The sequence below is a fragment of the Adiantum capillus-veneris genome, chromosome 8, assembly GCF_014529385.1.
Source record: "Adiantum capillus-veneris isolate H3 chromosome 8, ASM1452938v2, whole genome shotgun sequence".
Classification (NCBI taxonomy): domain Eukaryota; kingdom Viridiplantae; phylum Streptophyta; class Polypodiopsida; order Polypodiales; family Pteridaceae; genus Adiantum; species Adiantum capillus-veneris.
Window position 1 is genome coordinate 84,106,868 of NC_140938.1, and position 22,334 is coordinate 84,129,201.

Here is a 22,334-nt window from a genome sequence, read left to right on the forward strand (position 1 = left end):
GTACATCCTCACACCAGCTGGAAATTGAATTTGGCAGATTTAGGGGAATCCCACCTGAGAGCAGAATTTGCAAGTTATGTGGAATGGAGCCGGAGACAAAATTACACTACATATGTCATTGCACCGTATACTATGAAATATGTGGGCGTTTCCATTGCCTATTTAAAGAAGGCTTTGGACCTCTAGATAGAGTCATGCAATACCAAGATCAAAGGTGCTTAGGCCTGTACCTACTGGAACTACATCGGCACAGATTACCTCCGGAATGACAAGGAGAACATTTTCTTACTCTGCCGTGAAGTCAACTGGGCAACCGATTGGGAGATTTTTAGGCGACAACCCCGAAACAGGAAAATGCTTGTAAATGTGCCAAGTGGCACCTTCTGGTGCACTTTCCTCATGCAACAAGAAGTGGCGCTGAATTTAGGAGGAAGAAGGCTCAGTTTTCAGCTTCTGTCACAGGTTAAGAGCTATGGACTGCTTCCTTTCCCTCCTATGTACAGTGCGGTGCCAGGAGTGATGCCCTGCACGCTACGCACTACCCTCTCTCTCCCCTATGGCAGTATGTTATGCCCCTCTAGTGGGCTTTTCAATTGACCAATGTACAGTTGTGTGGGTTCATGCACGATTGCCGAGGCAAGAGCCTCTTGCACAGGTTCTGCATTAGCTGGCGGCTAATCCCCCGCAGGTACAGGTGAATTCGGAGAGGTTTCATGCCAGAAATCTCGTTCGATTCAAAGGGCAAGTAGCCCTACAGGTGCGGGCGAGGACTTGCTACGGATGCGACTGGCACGCGAAACGGAGCCCGAAACAATAAATTACAGCCTGATGTGTATTTTTGCAGGTTTAGGGTTTTGGCCCTAAACGGTCCCTAATACCCCCAGGAGGTTCGGGGACGCGAGGGAACCGCTGTACAGGTGATCTGGCACATTTTCGGGGCTGAAAACAGAGAATTCAGCGTGCTGCAGATTCTCGCCAGGTTTTGCAAAGTGCCCGTATGCGTCGGGAAAGTCATTCAATGCGTGGGAATACTGACTGTGAAGGGTCCTAGTGCAATTATGCTGCCGAAATCGGGCTAGAACAGTTGAAAGTCAGCCAAGCTTGTGCAGGGCAGCTTGTAGGGAACCACAGCGTTTATTCCCTCTTTTAAACAATAAAGAAACACCGAAAGGGGCGCACACAAGCACTTGTTGGCTGCCCTTAACCTCCGTATACGTTCCTTAGCCTCTACACATCCTTCGAGAGTGTAGGAGCATGAAATTGTGAAAAAGGAGAGAGAACTAAGAGAGAATCCTTCACTGTAATCTTATCCTATTTGAGAGCCCAGCAAAAGGCAGCGCTAGTAATCCTTATAGCAAAGCGTTGGATTTTCCTACCAGATGCGGCTACATGAAGGAAATCGTCGCCTCTTGTTATGTGTACAAAAATCTCATGCTAAGTTCTACTTATAAAATTTGACCCCTGAAACCAGCCCGTAGGGCGGTAGACTTTGGATTTCACCCAAAACTTTACTTTAGACTTCAGGACAGAGAGAAACTTCACAATTAAACCTATGATTGGAATTAACACTTCAAATAAACATGGCCTAGAAGCTAGAACGCTCCAAGCAGACGCCGACAACTTGTTGGCCCCAAAGACTGGAGCCCCTTTCTGTATTTCTTTATTCTTATCAAAAAGGGAATAAAACCTGCGATTTCATATGAGCTGTCTTGCATAATCCGGGCTGAAAAAGACCTTTCCTGACCCGATTTCAGCAATATAACCGTACTAGGAAACTTCACAAACAAAATCCCCACACATCGGACGACTTTCCCAACGCAAATGGGCACTTTCCGAAACCTGGCGAGAATCTGCAACACGCTGATTTCTCTGTTTTCTGCCCCGAAAATGCACCAAATCGCATGTACAGCGATTCCCTCACTTCCCCAGACCTCCTGGGGGTATTAAGGATCGATTACGTCCAAAACCCTAAACCTGCCAAAATACACAGTAGGCTGTAATTCACTGTTTAGGGCTCCATTTCACGTGCCGATTGCATCCGTAGCAAGCCCTCGAGCTCCTCACATGTACAGCTACTTGCCCTTTGAATCAAACGAGATTTCTCGTGTGAAACCTCTCCGAATTCGCATGTACTTGTGGGGGATAAGCAACTAGCTAATCCAATACCTGTGCAAGAGGCTCTTGCCTCAGCAATCGCGCATGAACCCACACAACTGTACATACAGATAAAAAGCCCTCGAGTGGGGCATCACGTTCTATATTCAAAGGGGGACTCGAGAGAGAGATGCACGAGAGCGGAATCATCGCGCTACATAAGACAAGGGAGAAGCCAAGCTTTCCATTAAAGATGTGAAACTTGCACCCACTACTCACCCACACTCTGTAGTCACTTATGGGCAAAAATCAGCCCCCTCTATCATTTGGGTGCCTTCTCTTCATGCAAACTTGGCAAAATCATATGTAGCCACCAAGTGTCCACTTTGACTCTTTTGAGTTAATTTCCTAATACCCACTGACTTATAAGTGTAGCGAGGGGGCCTAAATGACTTTGAATTGAGCCTAGACACCTTTTTACTGCTCGGATTGTAGTGCCGGTCGGCCTGATTACCTCGTGGCGACAAGGCCTTCCCATCTGCGGGTGAAACTCTCGGCCATGGACCGTTTCACACTGGCCACACAATGTCCGACCATTTGTGACTTCAAAAAGAGGATCCCAAAAATTAAATAAAAATCGTAGAAAAGAAACCAACAACTAAGGTTAGCAGTTGCCACATCCTCGTGACAGTAATTAGCAGTTTCCACGTCCTCATGACAACCCCTTTCAAATTGACTTGGCCACTTGTTTTTAAAAGGTTTTTTCAATTTTAGGCTTAAAAACAAGTAGTAAAGGGTGAGTTTCAGGCCAATTTGGAGCACGTTTGACCTTGTTGTTTCCACACCCTTTAGATTTAGTTTGCTTGCTTCCGTCGATACTATGTATACTTTGTCCAGCCAACCAGTTTCATAGGCGGCCATAATTAAAATATTAAATCACAACCTTTCTGAACAAAATTAGGGACACCATCTTATTCTTGCATGATGCATTCTGCATTGTATCCGGCTATTGTTCTACTTATCATACTACAGGCACATCGGTAGGTTTTCGAGATGATGAATCGGATCGGAAAAAAAAAATCATCTTTTATTTTATTAATATGTACCAATATATTCATAACAGTTCTTAGCGAAACTTGCTATATACCTCTGGGTTCTAAACAGTTGTCCTCAATTGTCAATTATTATCTTGATGCCCTACAGTTGTCCTCAAATGTAGGGCATCAAGATAATTATGGTAGATATGCCGATAATCTTTCATCAATTTTGATTTTGAGCATCTAAAGGGGAGTAATTCTTGAACTTCACTAACTGCATTAGATGAGTCTTTCCAAACTTTAGTTGTCGCTCTTGATGATGTATAGAAGAAGAATCTTTTCAAATTCATCTACTTCAAGCGGGTCTTCAATGACTCGTTCTATAGGAGGCTCACCAAGATAAGGCCGTTGAAGATATGTGAAAAACAAAAGCTTTATTAACAACCACTCAAATTTTCTTTTTCCGAGAGAAAGATCCTTCCACTAGTTAATAAAACTTCCCATAGGGCTAAAAACCACCTCTACAAAAGAGGGCTACATCAGAAACATGGGGACACTCTCCCAACAAGGAAACAAAGTATATACAATGAGGGCTAAATCGCGAGATGGGAGGAGGAAATAGCCACACTAGTGGCCGGTAGTGCCATCTAGGCACACCTTGGACCATGGTGAAGAAGGGCCATGGGCGCTAGAGTCGCAAGAAAGCCTCTTTGCGCTCGCGCACGCGGCTGGAGTCTCTCAAACTGACCCATGAGTGTATGGATCAACTCCAGTCAAAAGTCACGAATAATCTCTGCTGGTGGAACAGCACGAGCCTCAAAGATGCGGAAGCAATGGGCCCGCCGGATAAAACCAGTGTGTCAGGCCGCAGATGAGCTCCCAACACCACTCTCTATCACTGCGCCACTCTTGGGGGTAAGCTAGTTGGCAAGCTGGAGTGTAGGTCGAGCCCCCTCGATCACTATCATCCTGCTGGTGGAAGCCAACTCAAAATGGACCACAGGGCCCATGAGAGTGGACCAGGCTGCCATGTCCCAAGTGTATTGTCGGGCTATGGAAAGGGATGGCATCAACCGAAGAACCCGAAGCCAAACCTGCTGTGCCATGGGGCAGTCCCACAAACAATGACGTTGACTCTCCAGAGGATGGCCGCAAGTTGCACAAGCTGTCGAGAAGCCGTTGTGTACTAACCAACTCCCAACCACTGTAGCTCTGTTTGCAACTAGTCACTGAAACATAGTAACTCTCCTCGGCTGCCTGTTGTCCCACAACCGCTCCCAGTAACCTAACAAGAACTAGGCTGTGAGACCCTCCTCCTACCAGTGAAGTGCGGCAGTAGGACGAGCCTCTCGCGCCCCAAGCGAGCTGTGTACTGGAAAAAGGGAGTCCCTGGGTGATCAGCTGAAGAGAAAGAATTCCGCCAGAACCACTCTCCCGTCTCCCACTGCACTCTTGCCAGAGGGCGGCTCTCCCAAGCCCAAAGCCACTAGTGTCCTGTCTCAAGATCTGCTAGGTGAGGATCTATGACATAAGTACTCTCACAGATGCCCACAACTCTGATCCTTTGAAAACAGCACTGCAACCTACGGAGTCTCAACTGCAACTTTGTGAAGGTAACCCTCTCCCTGAACCTCAAAGAACATGTAAGGTACTGACTCGGAGCAAGCTCGCACTGCAATGAGGACCTCCAGTTGCGTGAAGGCCCCCATTTATCTAGGAGCTGCTGCCTTTTGAGAGGAAAGCCATGAAGCTGGTATAGCCTCTGTAATATCCTGACACATGCTCTACACCCCCTCATCCCTCGTAACTGTATGCTATGAACCTCCTCAGGCAAGCCTGGAAACTAAATACAATCGCCCCACGAAACGTGAGGCCTGCTACCAACCATGTGGCCTCTTTGTGCGCAGACCATGGGGTTCCAAACAAGAGAATGCCTCAAGCGCTCCTCCATGCAAGCGGGCCGATGCTCTTCCATGCCACTCCTTAGCCGCTCCCAGGACCTAAGCAAGCTCGCAGCAAAACGGTCCTCCAGACCAACTCTATGCATCTCTGTAAAAATCCATCTGGTGGACAGGCTCCAAGGGCCGCCCACATGAGCGAATCCGGTGAAGCAACATATCCTTCGAGGTCTCCTCCCCTAGAAGCAGTTCTCTGACCACAAGCTTCCCAAGGAGGGCTCATGGTCCATCCCCAGGGATTTACCTAGCCAACAGGGCCAACAACATTCATTCATAATTTATTACAAGTGTGGAACCTCCCATACATTGCCAAATGAGATTGGGTAACCTAGGAGAGAGGGTACGGCGCCAATAAATCCTTCTTACATCCCTGCTTTTCCACCCTAACAATTTCCACACTCCAAATAGATTTTAACCGAGTGCATCCCTTGTAAAGACTCAATTGACTTTGCCTTCGAGCCTGTTTTGCTCGGACGTGTTTAAGAATGATGAGTTCAAACAGAAAGTTTCTGACGAATAAGTATACCAGCAGATGGGCATACTGCTGCAGTCCACCTTGCCCATCTATGACTTCAAAACCAGATATTACCTACCTATGAGCTGAGAAGGTCTTGGAAAATGCATACCTTGCAGCTGTTATCTCCAACCATACTGTCAGGCAAGACAGTGGCGTAACATCTGCGAAACAGGATGACACCACAGCCAGAAGTGGCCATCGCAGGTCTTTTGCTTTTGTCAGAAGAGCAGTCCCAGGATTGCTTTGGTGTTCGCATTCAGCAAGAATTTCAAAAAGCTCAAATGATGGACCAGCATTGGGGACTTGGGAACTGCCAGATTGGATGACCGTAGGTGACAAAGTTGATGGCCTTTGCCAAGCGGACTGCAAACTTTTCAGAACTGTCAGGATATGACTTTGTAACCTTGGGTCTGTAAATTCTTTAGAAGCCTGATAACACAGAAACAAGTATTAACTAAAACTAAAAACACACAATTCTATCTTTGTATGTGCAGAAAAGCATGTGTAATCACTGCAATGTCTTAATATCCAAGTCATCCTAGTGTGAAGACTCATCGGAGAAACAACACTAGAAACAATGCAAAAACCTTCTTATATAGTTGCAATCTGTCATGCAACTTTGGAATACCAACTGGAAGACTTAAGAGGCCGACTCAAAACATGCAAACAGCTGTCATATTCATGTCAGGATACAGCAAGTAGCTAGCACACATGCACATACCAACACATACAAGTTGTCATGAGCGCCACAGAGGCACTTCCATCAAGTGTCAACAAATCAAGACTTTATGACTTCACTAATGTAGGACTGGTTGCAGGAAACAGAAAACTCTTTCGATGAACGTAACTTTCAGAGATGAACACTAATATATGAACACAAATGTACTTTGAGGACCATTATTTAGAGAGCTTGAAACTGGAGATTTACCACCGAAATTAAGACATCGAGAGGACATCCCTCTGATTGAGCCTCTGCCAAAAATCCAACCTGCAAGTTGTCAAACAACACTATTTTTGATAAAAAGGGTATCGAGAGCAACAAAAATTGTCGAAATCTTCTGGATGTGAGCTTCATCTACGAGTAAATGATTGACAAAGAAAGAGTCTTGAGAGTACAATCTAGATACCATTTGTGAAAAATATAGTGCGCCGTACAATGGAGGCACCATACAAAGCAAGAAGAGATCAGTGATGAATCATGAGATGAACTGCAATTTGGCATCTGCAAAATTCCTGTCCTAAGTGGAAACAATGCCATTCTCGAGTGTTAAAAGGCCCCCTTTCAGCATAGCACTCAATATTCAGCATTCAGCCATTGTATCAGCATTTGTGCAAGTATCAAAACACAGCAAGGGGGCCCATTGAGGGTGGTTGATACCCGAGATGCTGTTTACTCTGAGCTGGTGGATTATCCCCTTCTTAGCAACTTAAGTTTCTTGCATCCGTCATTATTTTGTACCTTTGTATTGACTAGAGAGTCTCTAGTCTTTCCCCCACTTTCACTTTCACTACAACATTTTGTTTAGGATGTTAAGTCTTTCTTTCAGCACACACACTTTGTATTAGATTCACCAGTTTGTAACTTGTTGGTCTCATAGGTCATTTTGGCCCTTTGTAGACGTTATTATATCATATCATTTCATTTCATCTCTCTCTCTCTCTCAAAGATGCTTGGGTTTGTTTCTACTCGAGCTGCGCCGACACAGAGAGAGAGCTTGATGAGAGGAGAGGCTAGCCAGTCTCAGAGACACATCACAGACTTCTTTAGAGCAGACACTGGACACCCGGAGGAGCCACTACCACAGCAGAGCTCGTCGCCTCACACCAGAGGCACACTGATCGACCGGGCGACCGAGCTGGGGAGATCCAGACGCCCACGACTGCGGAGGACTACAGAGTATCGACAAAGGCTGTATCAGAGGCTTCGAATCGCTTTGGCCCGACATGCACGACGCCCGGTCAGACTACTGACCATGGAGGAGATTGATGAGATCCGCCAGCGAGACATGCTGGATCTCTTGTGATTTACCTACCCCAGCTAGCTGCTCTGCCCCGTTCACACCTAGCAGTCCAGGATTCCATAGTATATTTGTTTTGTCATTTTGTCATTTTGTTACTCTGACTTTGTATCAGATCCACCACATTGTAACTTTTTGGTCTCATAGGTCACTTTGGCCTTTTGAAGACGTTAATATAACATTTCATTTCATTTCATCTCTCTCTCTCTCTCTCTCTCTCTCTCTCTCTCTCTCTCTCTCTCTCTCTCTCTCTCTCTCTCTCTCTCTCTCTCTTTGTAACTTTCTGACTCATAGGTCACTTTGGCCTTTTGAAGACGTTAATATAACATTTCATTTCATTTCTCTCTTGCGCCCGGTCAGACTACTGAGCATGGGGGAGATTGATGAGATCCGCCAACGACCGATGCTGGATCTTTTGTGATTTAGCTATCCCAACTGCTTAGTTCACACCTAGCAGTTTAGGATTCCATAGCATAGTAATTTTCTTTTGTCGTTTTGTTACTTTTGTTGTAACATTTAATGGCCTAGTAACTTGTGTGTAGCGGAAAATAACATAGACATAGTGAGCATTTCATTAGAATAAATTCCTAATGAGCATAGCAAGAGTGCTTGGATGGAGAGAGCAACAAAAAGCATAACACCTAGTTAGATAGGCATGAACAATACTTCAAAAGAGAGAGAAATTAAGCTATTGAGAACATTTGAGGACCAGATTTACATGGAGCCGGTCCCCCCTCCAAAGGGCTTTGTATTATAGGTTTCCCCCATCAAGGGAGACATTTTACAATACAATTCTTTGTGTTCCTTCAATAACTAGCTAGTGCAATGAAGATGGAAACTTCAAGCACTAAGCAAACACTTATAAAACACAACATCAATTCCCTCACGATCTCAGACCCAAGACCTCACACCTTCGAAGATGGTGAGAGCTAGCGGGGTATGAGAGTAGATTGAGAGGAAGGAGTAGTCTTACGAGAAAGAAGTATATCTCCTCACATAATCACTCATAAAAGCTTAGCATAGCTTAGTAATTAGCATGGTAGAGGAGATGAGCATGCATTGAAGCTTGGCTCTTGGTAGGATTTGCATCACAAAGCCAAGAGTAGTTGGTGTAGGCCTCCCTTCTCACAAGCTTGGAGTAGATGATCAACTTTCCAATAAAGTTGAGAAGGAGAGAGAGAGAGTCTTCTTGTAACAGACTTGGACACTCCCAAGTCAAGAATCAATCACGACAGCACCAAATAACCACTTCAAAACAATTCACAAATCACAAGAGATTTACACTGGCCCGAGAGCATTCGGGAAACCCTAGCCTTGACTGCTGCTGAAAATTCTAAATCTGCAAACCCTAACCCTAAAACCTGTAAACCCTAAATCTGCCAAAAAACCTAAAAACAGAAGAAACCCGAACCCTAAAACCCTAACCCTAAAAGTACAGCAGCGATGATTTTCCAACTGATGACGTGGGAAGAATTTCCGAAAATTGCGGCGCTAAAAATGGCAGTTGCTTTTGGGTCAGTTTTTGGCTAGGCAATTGAAGAAGAGAGAGAGAGAGAGAGAGAGAGAGAGAGAGAGAGAAATTGGTTTGCTTTAATTTAAAAACTAAACTGCGTTTGAGAGAGAAGGGAGTGTTTGCTTTTTCTTCAGCTTTGATTTGAAGCTTTTGGGGCTCTGCTTTTGGCAACCCTTGTAAACAAATAAATAAGCGGAGAGGGTTCTCACTCTGCAGAGCATCTGGACGCAGAGTCTAAGAGTGAAACCCTAACCACTCTCTTGTACTTTGATCATTGATGAATACATAAAGAAATACCGAAAGGGGCGCCAGTCTTTGGGGCCAATATCTCTAGGCACGGCACTCCGCCAGGCCAATGCAAATCTATTGTGATCTGTGCATTGTTTTGAAGTGGTTATTTGGTGTTGTCGTGATTGATTCTTGACTTGGAGTGTCCAAGTCTGTTACAGTGGTATCAAAGCACGGCCGATTTCTCTTCTACGGGAAACCCGATCCCATTTTATTTTTTTCCGTGGCACCTATGGCTTCAGGCAAAGATCAGTCGTCTCCCTCTGCATCCAGAGATGCGGGAAGGGATCACAACGAAGATTCAGGCAAGGAGTATGGCCCGCCTCGGCCTACTCAGGCAGAGGGTCGAGAGATGCAGCGTCAACTATTGATCGGCGACGCAACAAAGATGATGCGTGATTTTGCCAAGGACCCGAAAATGGCAAATAATATGAGCAAGACCTTTTTGGCGTAAGTGCACACGCAGTGGCAGAAAACCACAGAACCTCCCCGAAAACCCGCTCTCAAGAAACCTCCTGCTTCCAAGAAATATACAGAGAAAGAATTAGAAGAGGTGGTTGATGCACGAATTGCTCAGCTTTTTGACGCGCAAAACAAAGCTAAAAAGCATGGCAAAAAGCAGAACAAAGGCACTGACTTTCCGAGTTATTTGGATCCTCAGTCGACATTTGACAAGGCAAAGAAACAAAAGAAGCGTGTTCAATTTGAAAGAGTACCCAGTTCTTCTTCTTCTTCTTCTTCTTCTTCTTCTTCTTCTTCTTCTTCTTCTGACAGTTCTTCTAGCTCTTCAGATTTGAGCGAAAAAGACAGAAAAGGCAAAAAGCGAAGCAAGAAACAACGCTTTGGAAAGGGCAAGAACAAGGCAAAGAAGTCTAAATCTTGCCCATTGAGTGACAGTTCTACAGAGGACTCGTCTTGAGACAGTTCAGACTCCGATGACGGAAACTTTTATGCGAACAAGAAGAATTTTTATAAAGCCAACCAGTATGACTTTCTGAAAGATAAAAGCAAGAAAGTCCCAGAGTTTAAGGTGGACAGTCGATCAAATTTGATACTTTTTCAAGATACAAAGATGCTTCGAAGGCTTTGTCTTTTATACAGCACTTTGACATCGCTTCCGCGGGAGGACGCTACTCAGAGCACTCCAAGATTCGGAGATCTACCTCTTACTTTACGGGGAATGCTCGAACTTGGTGGTCCACGCTTCTTTTAAACAGGACTGCGCCACTTAAATGGTTGAAATTTAAGAAGCTTTTTATTTCTTCTTGGCTGATCACAAGAGTATGAACGCGATATACGAGCTGCTTGGAACCATCTTCGGATGACCAAGAGAGATACAGTGGATGCTTATTGCGAGAGATTCTAGAGCTCTTTTCTACCCGCCTCTTCATTCAAGAAAATCTCGTTCAGAGAACAAATTGAGTTGTTTACCTTGGGTCTACCTACAGAGATCCGAGATCACTCCTTGGAACAGAAGTCGGCTTCTATTCAGGAGTTGATCAGTCATGAGAAACGGAGCTTTGCCATTCACTCTGGCAGTCTGACCTACCCCACCGATGAGGCCATGACACAACGAGCCGAACAGACTTCAGCGAATGAAAGTAGAAAGAGAAAGAGCAACCCAGAAAAGAAGGATGCACGACCCAAGCTTACTCCTGAGGAGAGAGCTGGCTTCATCAGGGAGGGGAAGTGCTTTGGATGTGGGGGACATGGACATATCTCCGCGAAGTGCCCTAACAAGGCCAGAAAGTTGAAAAGCAGCTGAGAGACGTGGTAGAAAAGGCAGATAAAAAGCAGAACTGGTACCACATGGCGTGGGACCTGCACCGAATCAAATGAATGAAAGTACAAACTTTGCTGCTTTTAGGGCAAAGTGAAGGATCAAGAAGCTCTTTTGAAGGAGCCAAGGCAAACTTCTTTTCAATTGAAATTGGCGGCTCGATTTGGAATTACGCCCGACAGACTGATGCCACAGGTGGAGGTTGTTCGATTGGCACCCGGATACGGGATGTTGCCATTACACCGAGCATTAGCAAACTTCGTTTGCAATGATAGGGGTATTCAAGGCACGCGAGTGACGTTCTACTCGGAATCCCTTGGTACCACAAGAACTACGCCGTGGTTGACTACCAGGCCGAGAAAGTGACTTTGACAAATGAAGGGCTCAGAGATTGTACTTATGAACTTCAGTTTCTTTCCTCATCCTTTTGGGAGAGACCTGAACAAAGAAACGCCAAGATTTTTTTTTTTTCTCCACACTCATGCCGATTGCTTTTTAGAGGGCCTGAAGATCATACCATTGATTTGATACCTGGAAGCACACCACCAAATCGCCCACCTTACAGTGTGAGCCGAGCACAGAATGAAGAGATTATGAACCAAGTGAAAGACCTCTTGGAAAAGGGTCTTGTCCAGCCTAGTACTTCATCGTATTGCTCTCCAATGTTGTTGGTTTTCAAGAAAGACGGATCTTGGAGAATGTGCATCGATTATAGAGCTCTCAACAAAATCACCATCAAGAACAGACTTCCCATTTCTAGGATCGATGATATACTCGACAGATTACAAGGATCCTCGTGCTTTAGCAGGATTGATCTAAAGAGTGGATATCATCAGATCAGAATCGCGCCGGGAGACGTCTACTACAACTTTCCGGACGACTTTTGGGTTATTTCAAATTTTGGTGATGCCTTTTGGCTTAACCAATGTTCCTGCGACATTTAACCGGATGATGGACAAGTTTTTCAAGAGTACAGGCTATTTGTTGGCACTTTCTTTCATGATATCATTGTTTTCTCCAAGAATGAGGCAGATGTAACAGACTTGGACACTCCAAGTCAAGAATCAACCGCGACAGCACTAAATAACCACTTCAAAGCAAGTCGCAGATCACAATAGATGTACACTGGCCCGGCGGAGTTCCGTGCCTAGAGATATTGGCCCAAAGACTGACGCCCCTTTCGGTATTTCTTTTTATATTAATCGAATCAAAGTACAAGAGAGTGGCTAGGGTTTCACTCTCAGACTCTTCGTCCAAATGCTCTGAGAAGTGAAGCCCTCACCACTTATTTAAAGATAAAAGGGATGCCCAAAAGCAACGCCCCAAAAGCTTTTAAAATAAAAAGCATCAGTTCTCTCTCTCTCTTAGAGAATCTTTTCTCTTTTTTTATAAAAAAAAAAAGCAAAATTCGCGTCGCTCATCATTTTCCGGAAAAAAAAAATCAACCTCCCCGATTTCCAGAAATTAGGGTTTCTGTTGTCCGCCACGCCATCACTTTGTGACATACCCCCCTCTTGAAAGCATTGTAATCGACCGCGATTACGCCTGCAAAACCGACAAAAGCCATGAACCGTCTTAGCATACACTGATTGTTAGTACCTACGTACTAGGAACACACATCTAGCACATGTACAAAATCGACAGTCACATCACAGGACATCACATGACATTCAACATTCATTCGGATCTTAAACAATGATTTATCGAGCAATGTAGCTAGCAATCACATCTAGGTCCAATCGGGACCTCAACGATGTCCGATTGACTAACCCCTATTGCAACCATGTCTATTCGAGATCAATCAGACCAAAATGCTGCAGTCATTTCGTCTATCAGTTCCTGCACTCAAAAGAAGTCAAGAACAAATCAGTATCATTATCAGGAATTCCATTTCATAAAGTCATCCAGCAAAATACTGTCAGCTCTCAGTATCCCTGAAGCTCAAAGAGACATCAGTGACTTTAGTATCAAAATCGAGGCATCTGTTGACAAAGGAGCGGAGTGACTCCCCTCTTGTGCATCCCACTGCAGCAGATCTCCGCCCAAGCTGAATTCTAGGTTCCGTTTGGAGTAGACTATGCTAAACCAAAACATCGAGGTTAAGTTTCACAACCCGAGGAGTATCTGCTAGGTGATCCTCCTCCATCTACTTCGCATCAAATGCAAGAAAGTTCTTGAACTAAACCAAGAACCACCTTCGGACTTTACCTTTCTTTGTATCGGTATGTGTCAAAATCTGTTCAGGAACAAGGATCTCCTCGTTTTCTTCCACTTCGGGTTGCTCATCTGGCTCCCCATCATCAGGCACATCACCCTTAACAGGGTTCAAGAGACTCACATGCAATGCATTATGAATCCTCCAAGTATCTGGCAGTTTCAATCGGAAGGAGACATCATTTATCTTGTCAATGATCTCGAAAGGTCCGTATTATCGCATACTAAGCTTTGGAAAAATCCTCTACTTTCCCTTTTTCTTTCATATGCGTGCCTTCTCAAAAGTAAGAGCACCCAATCATCCTCCTTCAATTTCAAGTCGCAACGATGGTGATCCGCTGCCTTTTTCTGTCGTTCTTGAGACTCCTGCAAAGTCTCGCGAACCTTGGCAAAAGCCGTATCCAAATCTCGCGAATATTCATCCGCTTCAAATATCTAATCTTTCGTGCTCAGGAAGGATGGAACCTTCGCAGCAATTTCGACAATCTCACATGGCGTCTTCCCCGTCGAAGAGTGTATCGTGTTATTGTAGGCAAATTCGACCAAAGGTAAGTTCTTTTCCCATTGAGTCTTCTGATTCGAGATACAAGACTTCAATAAATCTAAAATCACTGAATTGGCAATCTCAAATTGCTCGTCAGTCTGCAAGTGGAACGATGACGAGAACTGCAATCGCGTGCCAATGTTCTCCCAAATCGCCTTCCAAAACAAACTCATAAATCTGGGGTCTCTGTCGGACACAATCGTCTCAGACGTGCCATGTAATCGGAAAATCATCGTGATCATTCTGTGTTCTTGGGAGATCAAAAATGAAATCCATTGCAATACTTTCCCAGGGGTGGGTGGGTATGGGTAAAGGCTGTAACAATCCATGTGCCTTATGCCTGTCAAACTTGACCTTCTGGCATACCAAGCAACTGCGCACAAACTCTTCCACATCCTTTTTGAGTCTCGGCCCAAAGAAGTATCTCTCTACCCCCTTCATGGTGATAGCAATGCCGCGGTGACCCATAAAAAGTGGACAGTGGCATTCAATCATAACCTTATCCCTCAACGGCTGTGTAACGCACAACATAGTCTTTTTCATTAAGTAGCCTTCCCGAAGGGAGTATCCAGCTACTGTCTCCCCATCCCGTATCCGTGTGAAAATATCTGCAAAATCTGTATCTGTGGCATACTGATCGACCATATCCTCGAAGCTCCTATGATGTATCACGGAAACAACCAGAACCAACGGTTTCCGAGACAAAGCAGCTGACACCACATTCTTTTGTCCCTGCACATGGACAATCTGGAAGTGGAACTGTGACAAGATGTTCGGCCACCGCATCTGCTTTTCGGAAAGCTGCTTCTGTGACAAGAAGTAGCTCAAACTCTGATGGTCTGTAAAGACAATAAAATCCACTCCGAGTAGGTAATGCCGCCACTGAGTAAGAGCATGGATAACCGCCAAAAGCTCTTTCTCATAGATCTGTGCTATCATCTCCGGCCTAGAGAACAAACGGCTCTCGTAAGCTATGACATGGCCTTCTTGCATCAAGACCGCACCCAGACTACGACCACAAGCATCACAACATACTTCAAATGACTTCTGCAAGTCCGGCAAAGTCAAAATAGGTCCCGTAGTCAATGTCTCTTTCAATGTCCGAAAGGCAGTCACCTCTGTGAGTCCCCACGAAAAAGGTACTCCTTTCTGTGTCAAGGTATGCAAAGGGGAAGCAACCTCTTCAAACTTTCGTATGAACCGCCTGTAGTACGAACACAATCCCAAGAAGCTTCTAACTTCTTGGACATTCCTCGACTCGGGCCAATCGCGGATAGTCTCTATCTTGGCCGGGTCCATTTGCACTCCTGCGCTTCTGACACAATGTGTCCCAAAAAGTGTATCGCTAGTACGAAAAATTCACTTTTCTTTGAATTAATCACTAACTTGTGATCTCGTAATGCCTGAAAGACTTGAAGCAGATGATCTCTGTGTTCTGCCTCATTCTTGGAGAAAACAATGATGTCGTCAAAGAAAGTGCCAACAAATAGCCTATACTCTCAAAAAAAATCATGTCCATCATCCGGTTAAATGTCGCAGGAGCATTGGTTAAGCCAAAAGGCATCACCAAAAACTCAAATAACCCAAAAGTCGTCCGAAAAGCTATCTTATAGACAGCTATCCTGATCTGATGATATCCACTCTTCAAGTCAATCCTGCTAAAGCACGAGGATCCCTGTAACCTGTCGAGTATATCATCGATCCTAGGAGTCGAAAATCTGTTCTTGATGGTGATTTTGTTGAGAGTGCTATAATCGATGCACATTCTCCAAGATCCGTCTTTCTTCAAAACCAACAACACTAGAGAGCAATACGGTGAAGTACTAGGCTGGACAAGACCCTTTTCCAAGAGGTCTTTCACTGGGTTCATAATCTTTTCATTCTGTACTCGGCTCACACGGTAAGGTGGCCGATTCGGTGGCGTGCTTCCGAGTATCAGCTCAACGGTCTGATCTTCAGGCCCTCTAAAAAGCAATCGGCATGAGTGTGGAGAAAAATCTTGGCGTTCTTTTGATCAGGTCAAAACATATTCAACCTTTATCCATCGTTCAGTTCTCTCCCAAAAGAATGAGTAAGAAACTGAAGTTCATCAAGTACAATCTCTAAGCCCTTCATTTATCAAAGTCGCTCTCTCGGCCCGGTAGTCAACCACGGCGTAGTTCTTGTGGTACCAAGGGATCCTGAGTAGAACGTACTCGTGTGCCCCGAACACCCCTGTCATTGCAAACGAAGTTTGCCAATGCTCGGTGTAATGGCAACATCCCATCCGGGTGCCAGTCGAACTACCTCCGCCTCTAGCGTCAGTCTGTCGGGCGTAATTCCAAATCGAGCCGCCAATTCCAAGTGAAAAGAAGTTGGCCTTGGCTCCTTCAAAAGAGCTTCATGATCCTTCACTTTGCCCCAAAAGCGGCAAAGTTTGTACTTTCATTCATTAGATTCGGTGCAGGTCCCATGCTATGTGGTACCAATTCTGCTTTTCTATCTGCCTTTTCTGCCACATTCCTCAGCTGCTCTCGAACTCTCAGGCCTGTCGTCTTCTTTATCATTCTGTTCTTTCTGTGCCTTTTTAGGGCACTTCGCGGAGATATGTCCATGTTCCCCGCATCCAAAGCACTTCCCCTCTCTGATGAAGTGAGCTCTCTCCTCAGGAGTAAGCTTGGGACGTGCATCCTTTTTCTCTGGGTTGCTCTTTTTCTTTCTACTTTCATTCCCAGAAGTCTGTTCGGCTCGTTGTCATGGCCTCATTTGTGGGCTAGGTCAGACTGCCAGAGTGAATGGCAAAGCCCCGCTTCGCATGACTCATCAACTGCTGAATAGAAGCTGACTTCTATTCCAAGCAGTGATCTCGGATCTCTGTCGGTAGACCCAAGGTAAACCGCTCAATCTGTTCTCTGAACGAGATGTTCTTGAATGAAGAGGCGGGTAGAAAAGAGCTCCAGAATCTTTCACAATAAGCATTGATTGTATCTTTCTTGTTCATCCGAAGATGGTTCCAAGCAGCTCGTACATCTCGTTCATATTCTTGCGTCAACCAAGAAGAAATAAAAAGCTTTTTAAATTTCAGCCATTTAACTGGCGCACTCTTGTTAAAAGAAGCGTGGACCACCAAGTACGAGCATTCCCCTTAAGGTAAGAGGTAGCTCTCCGAATCTTGGAGTGCTCTAAATAGCGTCCTCCCACGAAAGCGATGTCAAACCGCTGTATAAAAGACAAAGCCTTCGAAGCATCTGAGTATCCTGAAAAAGTATCAAACTTGATCGAGTGGCCACATTCCTTAAACTCTCGGACTTTCTTGCTTTTATCTTCGAGAAAATCACACTGGTTAGCTTTGTAAAAATTCTTCTTGTTCACTTAAAACTTTCCATCATCGGAATCTGAGCTGTGTGTAGATGAGTCCTCGGTAGAACTGTTAGTCTCTGGGCGAGATGTAGCCTTCTTTGCCTTTTTCTTGCCCTTTCCGAAGCTTTGTGTCTTGCTTGGGTTTTTGCTTTTTCTGTCTTCTTCGCTCGAGTTTGAAGAGCTAGAAGAACTATCAGAAGAAGAAGAAGAATTGAGTAAGCCTTCAAACTTGACACGCTTCTTCCATTTCATTGCCTTGTCAAAAGTTGACTGACGACCCAAATAACCTGGAAAGTCAGCGCTTTTCTTCTGCTTTTTGCCGTGCTTTTTGCGCGTCAAAAAGCTGAGCAATCTGTGCATCAACCACGTTCTCCAGTTCCTTCTCCGTATATTTTCTTGGAGGCAAAAGGTTTCTTGAGAGCGGGTTTCGGGAGTGGTGTTGTGGTTCTCTGCCACTATGTCTGTACCTCTTCCAAAGAGGTCTCGTTCATATATTTTGCCAACTTCGAGTCCTTGGCAAAATTGAGCATCATCTTTGTTGCATCGCCAATCAATTGACGACGCTCCATCTCTCTTTGCTCCGCCTCAGTAGGCCGAGGCAGGACATACTCTCTCTGAATCTTCGTTGTGATCCCATCCCGCATCGCCAGATGCAGAGGGAGTCGACTGATCATTGCCTGAAGCCATAGGTGCCGCGGGAAAAAAAATTCGAGGATCGGATTTCCCGTGAAAGAGAAATCGGCCGTGCTCTGATACCACTGTAACAGACTTGGACACTCCAAGTCAAGAATCAACCGCGACAACACCAAATAACCACTTCAAAAGTTGCAGATCACAATAGATGAACACTGGCCCGACAGAGTTCCGTGCCTAGAGATATTGGCCCCAAAGACTGGCGCCCCTTTCGGTATTTCTTTTTATATTAATCAAATCAAAGTACAAGAGAGTGGCTAGGGTTTCACTCTCAGACTCTGCGTCCAGATGCTCTGAGAAGTGAAGCCCTCACCACTTATTTAAAGATACAAGGGATGCCCAAAAGCATAGCCCCAAAAGCTTTTAAAATAAAAAGCATCAGTTCTCTCTCTCTTAGAGAGTCTTTTCTCTTTTTTTATAAAAAAAAAGCAAAATTCGCGTCACTCATCATTTTCCAAAAAAAAAAAAAATCAACCTCCGCAATTTCCGGAAATTAGGGTTTCTGGCAGAAATTAGGGTTTCTGTTTTCCGCCATGTCATCACTTTGTGACAGCAGAACACAGAGATCATCCGCTTCAGAGATACATTTTTTGGGACACATTGTCTCAGTAGCAGGAGTGCAAATGGATCCGGCCAAGATAGACACTATCCGTGATTGGCCCGATTTGAAGAATGTCCATGAAGTTGGAAGCTTCTTGGGACTGTGTTTGTACTACGGGCGGTTCATTCGAAAGTTTGCAGAGGTTGCTTCCCCTTTGTATATCTTGACATAGAAAGGAGTCCCTTTCTCGTGGGGATCCACAGAGGTGACTGCCTTTCAGACATTGAAAGAGAAATTGACTACGGGACCAGTTTTGACTTTGTCGGATTTGCAGAAGTCATTTGAAGTATATTGTGATGCTTGTGGTCCTAGTCTGGGTGGGTGCGGTCTTAACGCAAGAAGCCCATGTCATTGCTTACGAGAGCCGATTGTTCTCAAGGGCGGAGATGACAGCACAGATTCATGAGAAAGAGCTTTTGGCGGTTATCCATGCTCTTACTCAGTGGCGGCATTACCTACTCGGAGCGGATTTTGTTGTCTTTACAAACCATCAGAGTTTGCGCTACTTCTTGTCACAGAAGTAGCTTTCGGAAAAGCAGATGCTTTGTCTCGGAAGTCATTGGTTCTGGCTATTTCCGCGATACATCATAGGAGCTTCGAGGATATGGTCGATCAGTATACCACAGATACAGATTTTGCAGACGTTTTCACACGGATACGGGATAGGGAGACAATAGGCAGGATACTCCATTCGGGAAGGCTACGTGATGAGAAAAACCATGTTGTCCATTACACAACCGTTGAGGGAAAAGGTTATGACTGAATGCCACTGTCCACCTTTTACGGGTCAACGCGGCATTGCTACCACCATGAAAGGGGTAGAGAGATACTTCTGTTGGCCGAGACTAAAAAAAGGATGTGGAAGAGTTTGTCCGCAGTTGCTTAGTATGCCAGAAGGTCAAGTTTGACAGGCATAAAGCACACTGATTGTTACAGCCTTTACCCATACCCACCCGTCCCTAGGAAAGTATTGCAATGGATTTCATTTTTGATCTCCAGAGAACACAGAATGGTCACGATGATTTTCCGATTACATGGCATGCCTGAGACGATTGTCTCCGACAGAGACCCCAGATTTACGACTTTGTTTTGGAAGGCAATTTGGGAGAACATTGGCACGCGGTTGCAGCTCTCGTCATCGTTCCACCTGCAGACTAACGGGCAATCTGAGATTGCCAATTCAGTGGTTTTAGATTTATTGAAGTCTTGTATCTTGGATCAGAAGACTCAATGGGAAAAGTACTTACCTTTGGTGGAATTTGCCTACAATAACACGATACACTCCTCGACGGGGAAGGCGCCATCTGAGATTGTTCAAAGTGCTAAGAAGGTTCCACCCTTCCTAAGCACGAAAGATAAGATTTTTGAAGCGGATGAATATACGTGAGACTTAGATACGGCTTTTGCCAAGGTTCGCGAGACTTTGCAGAAGTCTCAAGAACGAGAGAAAAAGGCAGCGGATGGCCATCGTCGTGACTTGAAATTGAAGAAGGATAATTGGGTGCTCTTACGTTTTGAGAAGGCACGCCTGAGAAAGAAAAAGGGAAAGGAGAGGCTTTTTCCAAAGCTTAGTATGCGATACTACGGACCTTTCCAGATCGCTGAAAAGATAAATGATGTCTCCTTCCGACTGAAACTGCCTGATTCTTGGAGAATTCACAATGCATTTCATGTGAGTCTCTTGAAACCTTTTAAAGGTGATGTGCCTCATGATGGGGAGCCTGATGAGCAACCCGAAGTGGAAGAAAACGAGGAGATCCTTGTTCCTGAACAGATTTTGACACATAAGGATACGAAGAATAAAGGTAAAGTCCGAAGGCGATTCTTGGCTAAGTTCAAGAACTATCCTGCATTTGATGCGAAGTGAATGGAGGAGGAGGACCTAGCAGATACTCCTCGGATTGTGAAACTTTACCTCGATGCTTTTGGGTTAGCATAGTCTCCTCCAAATGGAACCCAGAATTCAGCTTGCCGGAGATCTGCTGTAGTGGGATGCACAAGAGGGGAGTTACTCCGCTCCTTTGTCAACAGATGCCTCGATCTTGATACTAAAGTCACTGATGTCTCTTTGAGCTTCAGGGATACTGAAAGCTAACAGTATTCTGCTGGATGACTTTATGAAATGAAATTCTTGATTATGATACTGATTTGTTCTTGACTTCTTTTGAGTGCAGGAACTGATAGACGAAATGACTGCAGCATTTTGGTCTGATTGATCTCGAATAGACATGGTTGCAATAGGGGTTAGTCAATCGGACATCGAAGAGGTCCCGTTTGGATCTACATGTGATTGCTAGCTACATTGCCGTAAATCATGGTCTAAGATCCGAATGAATGTTGAATGTCATGTGATGTCGTGTGATGTCCTGTGATGTGACTGTCGATCTGGTACATGTGCTAGATGTGTGTTCCTAGTACGTAGGTACTAACAATCAGTGTCTGCTAAGACGGTTTATGGCTTCTGTCTATTTTGAAGGCATAATCGAGGGCGATTACAATGCTTTCAAGAGGGGGGTATGTCACAAAGTGATGACGTGTTTGCCGGAGAGCATGCGGGAAACCCTAGCCTTGACTGCTGCTGAAAATTCTAAATTTGCAAACCCTAACCCTAAATCATGCAAACCCTAAAATCTGCCCCAAAAACCCTAAAACAGCATAAACCCTAACCCTAACCCTAACTCTAACCCTAAAAGTGCAACAGCGATGATTTTCCAGCTGACGACGTGGCAAGAATTTCCGGAAATTGCGGCGCTGAAAATGGCACTTGCTTTTGCGTCAGTTTTTGGCTACACAATTGAAGGGGGGAGAGAGAGAGAGAGAGAGAGAGAGAGAGAGAGAGAGAGAGAGAGAGAGAGAGAGAGAGAGATTGGTTTGCTTTAATTTAAACACTCAACTGAGTTTGAGAGAGAAGGGAGCATTTGCTTTTTCTTTAGGCTTTTGATTTGAAGCTTTTGAGGCTCTACTTTTGGCAACCCTTTAAAACAAATAAATAAACGGAGAGGGTTCTCTCTCTAGAGAGCATCTGGATGCAGAGTCTGAGAATGAAACCCTAACCGCTCTCTTGTACTTTGATCATTGATTAATATATAAATAAATACCGAGACAGGGGCGCCAATCTTTGGGGCCAATATCTCTAGGCACGGAACTCCGTCGGGCCAGTGCAAATCTATTGTGATCTGTGAATTGTTTTGAAGTGGTTATTTGGTGCTGACATGATTGATTCTTGACTTGGAGTGTCCAAGTCTGTTACACTTCTTGCTCCACACATGAGATTGTGTGAGTGTCTGTGATAATGCCTTGCCAAAATCAGCCCCCTCTCTCTCTTGGTCGACCCCTCATGGAATTTACTCTTGCTGGCACCCCATTGGACCCTGCAAAGCTTAGCCAATCATAAATGAGAAGCATAAGTGATAGCCTTGTGACATGTCACATGTGTCCCCCTTTCCCTTTTGTGAGAGCTTTAGGTATTAAATAATGCAACTAAACTCTCATTGGACTCCTTTGTCTTCTGGCCAATAGGAAGCAGGCAAGCCATTGGGCTGCTGAATGCTCATTGGACCCCTTGGGAGACTGGCCAATAATCTTCTAGAAAGCTTAATTCTTATTGGTTCTTTTATTAAGTGTTTTTAAATGAATAAAACTAGATTTACTCTAGCCTAATTCTCATTGGTCCACCTCCATGGCCATCCAATAGGATTTGAGTGCACCTTGTGGACAATTGGCCTAGGGAGCTGACAT

The 22,334-nt window shown here is 44.8% G+C and overlaps 1 protein-coding gene across 2 annotated transcripts in view; it reads right to left on the minus strand.

The window, feature by feature from the left end:
- LOC147452470 (spatacsin carboxy-terminus protein) overlaps window positions 1–22,334 on the minus strand; it is a 144,445-nt gene that overhangs the window by 19,083 nt on the left and 103,028 nt on the right. Inside the window, exons 14-15 of one of the 2 annotated variants that reach the window (XM_086518150.1) lie at window positions 6,535–6,594; window positions 5,716–6,035 (exon numbers count right to left, since the gene is read on the minus strand). In XM_086518150.1, the coding sequence (XP_086374276.1) occupies window positions 5,716–6,035; window positions 6,535–6,594 (380 nt within the window). The remainder of the gene's footprint in view (window positions 1–5,715; window positions 6,036–6,534; window positions 6,595–22,334) is intronic. The other variant, XM_086518152.1, reaches the window with a different exon arrangement.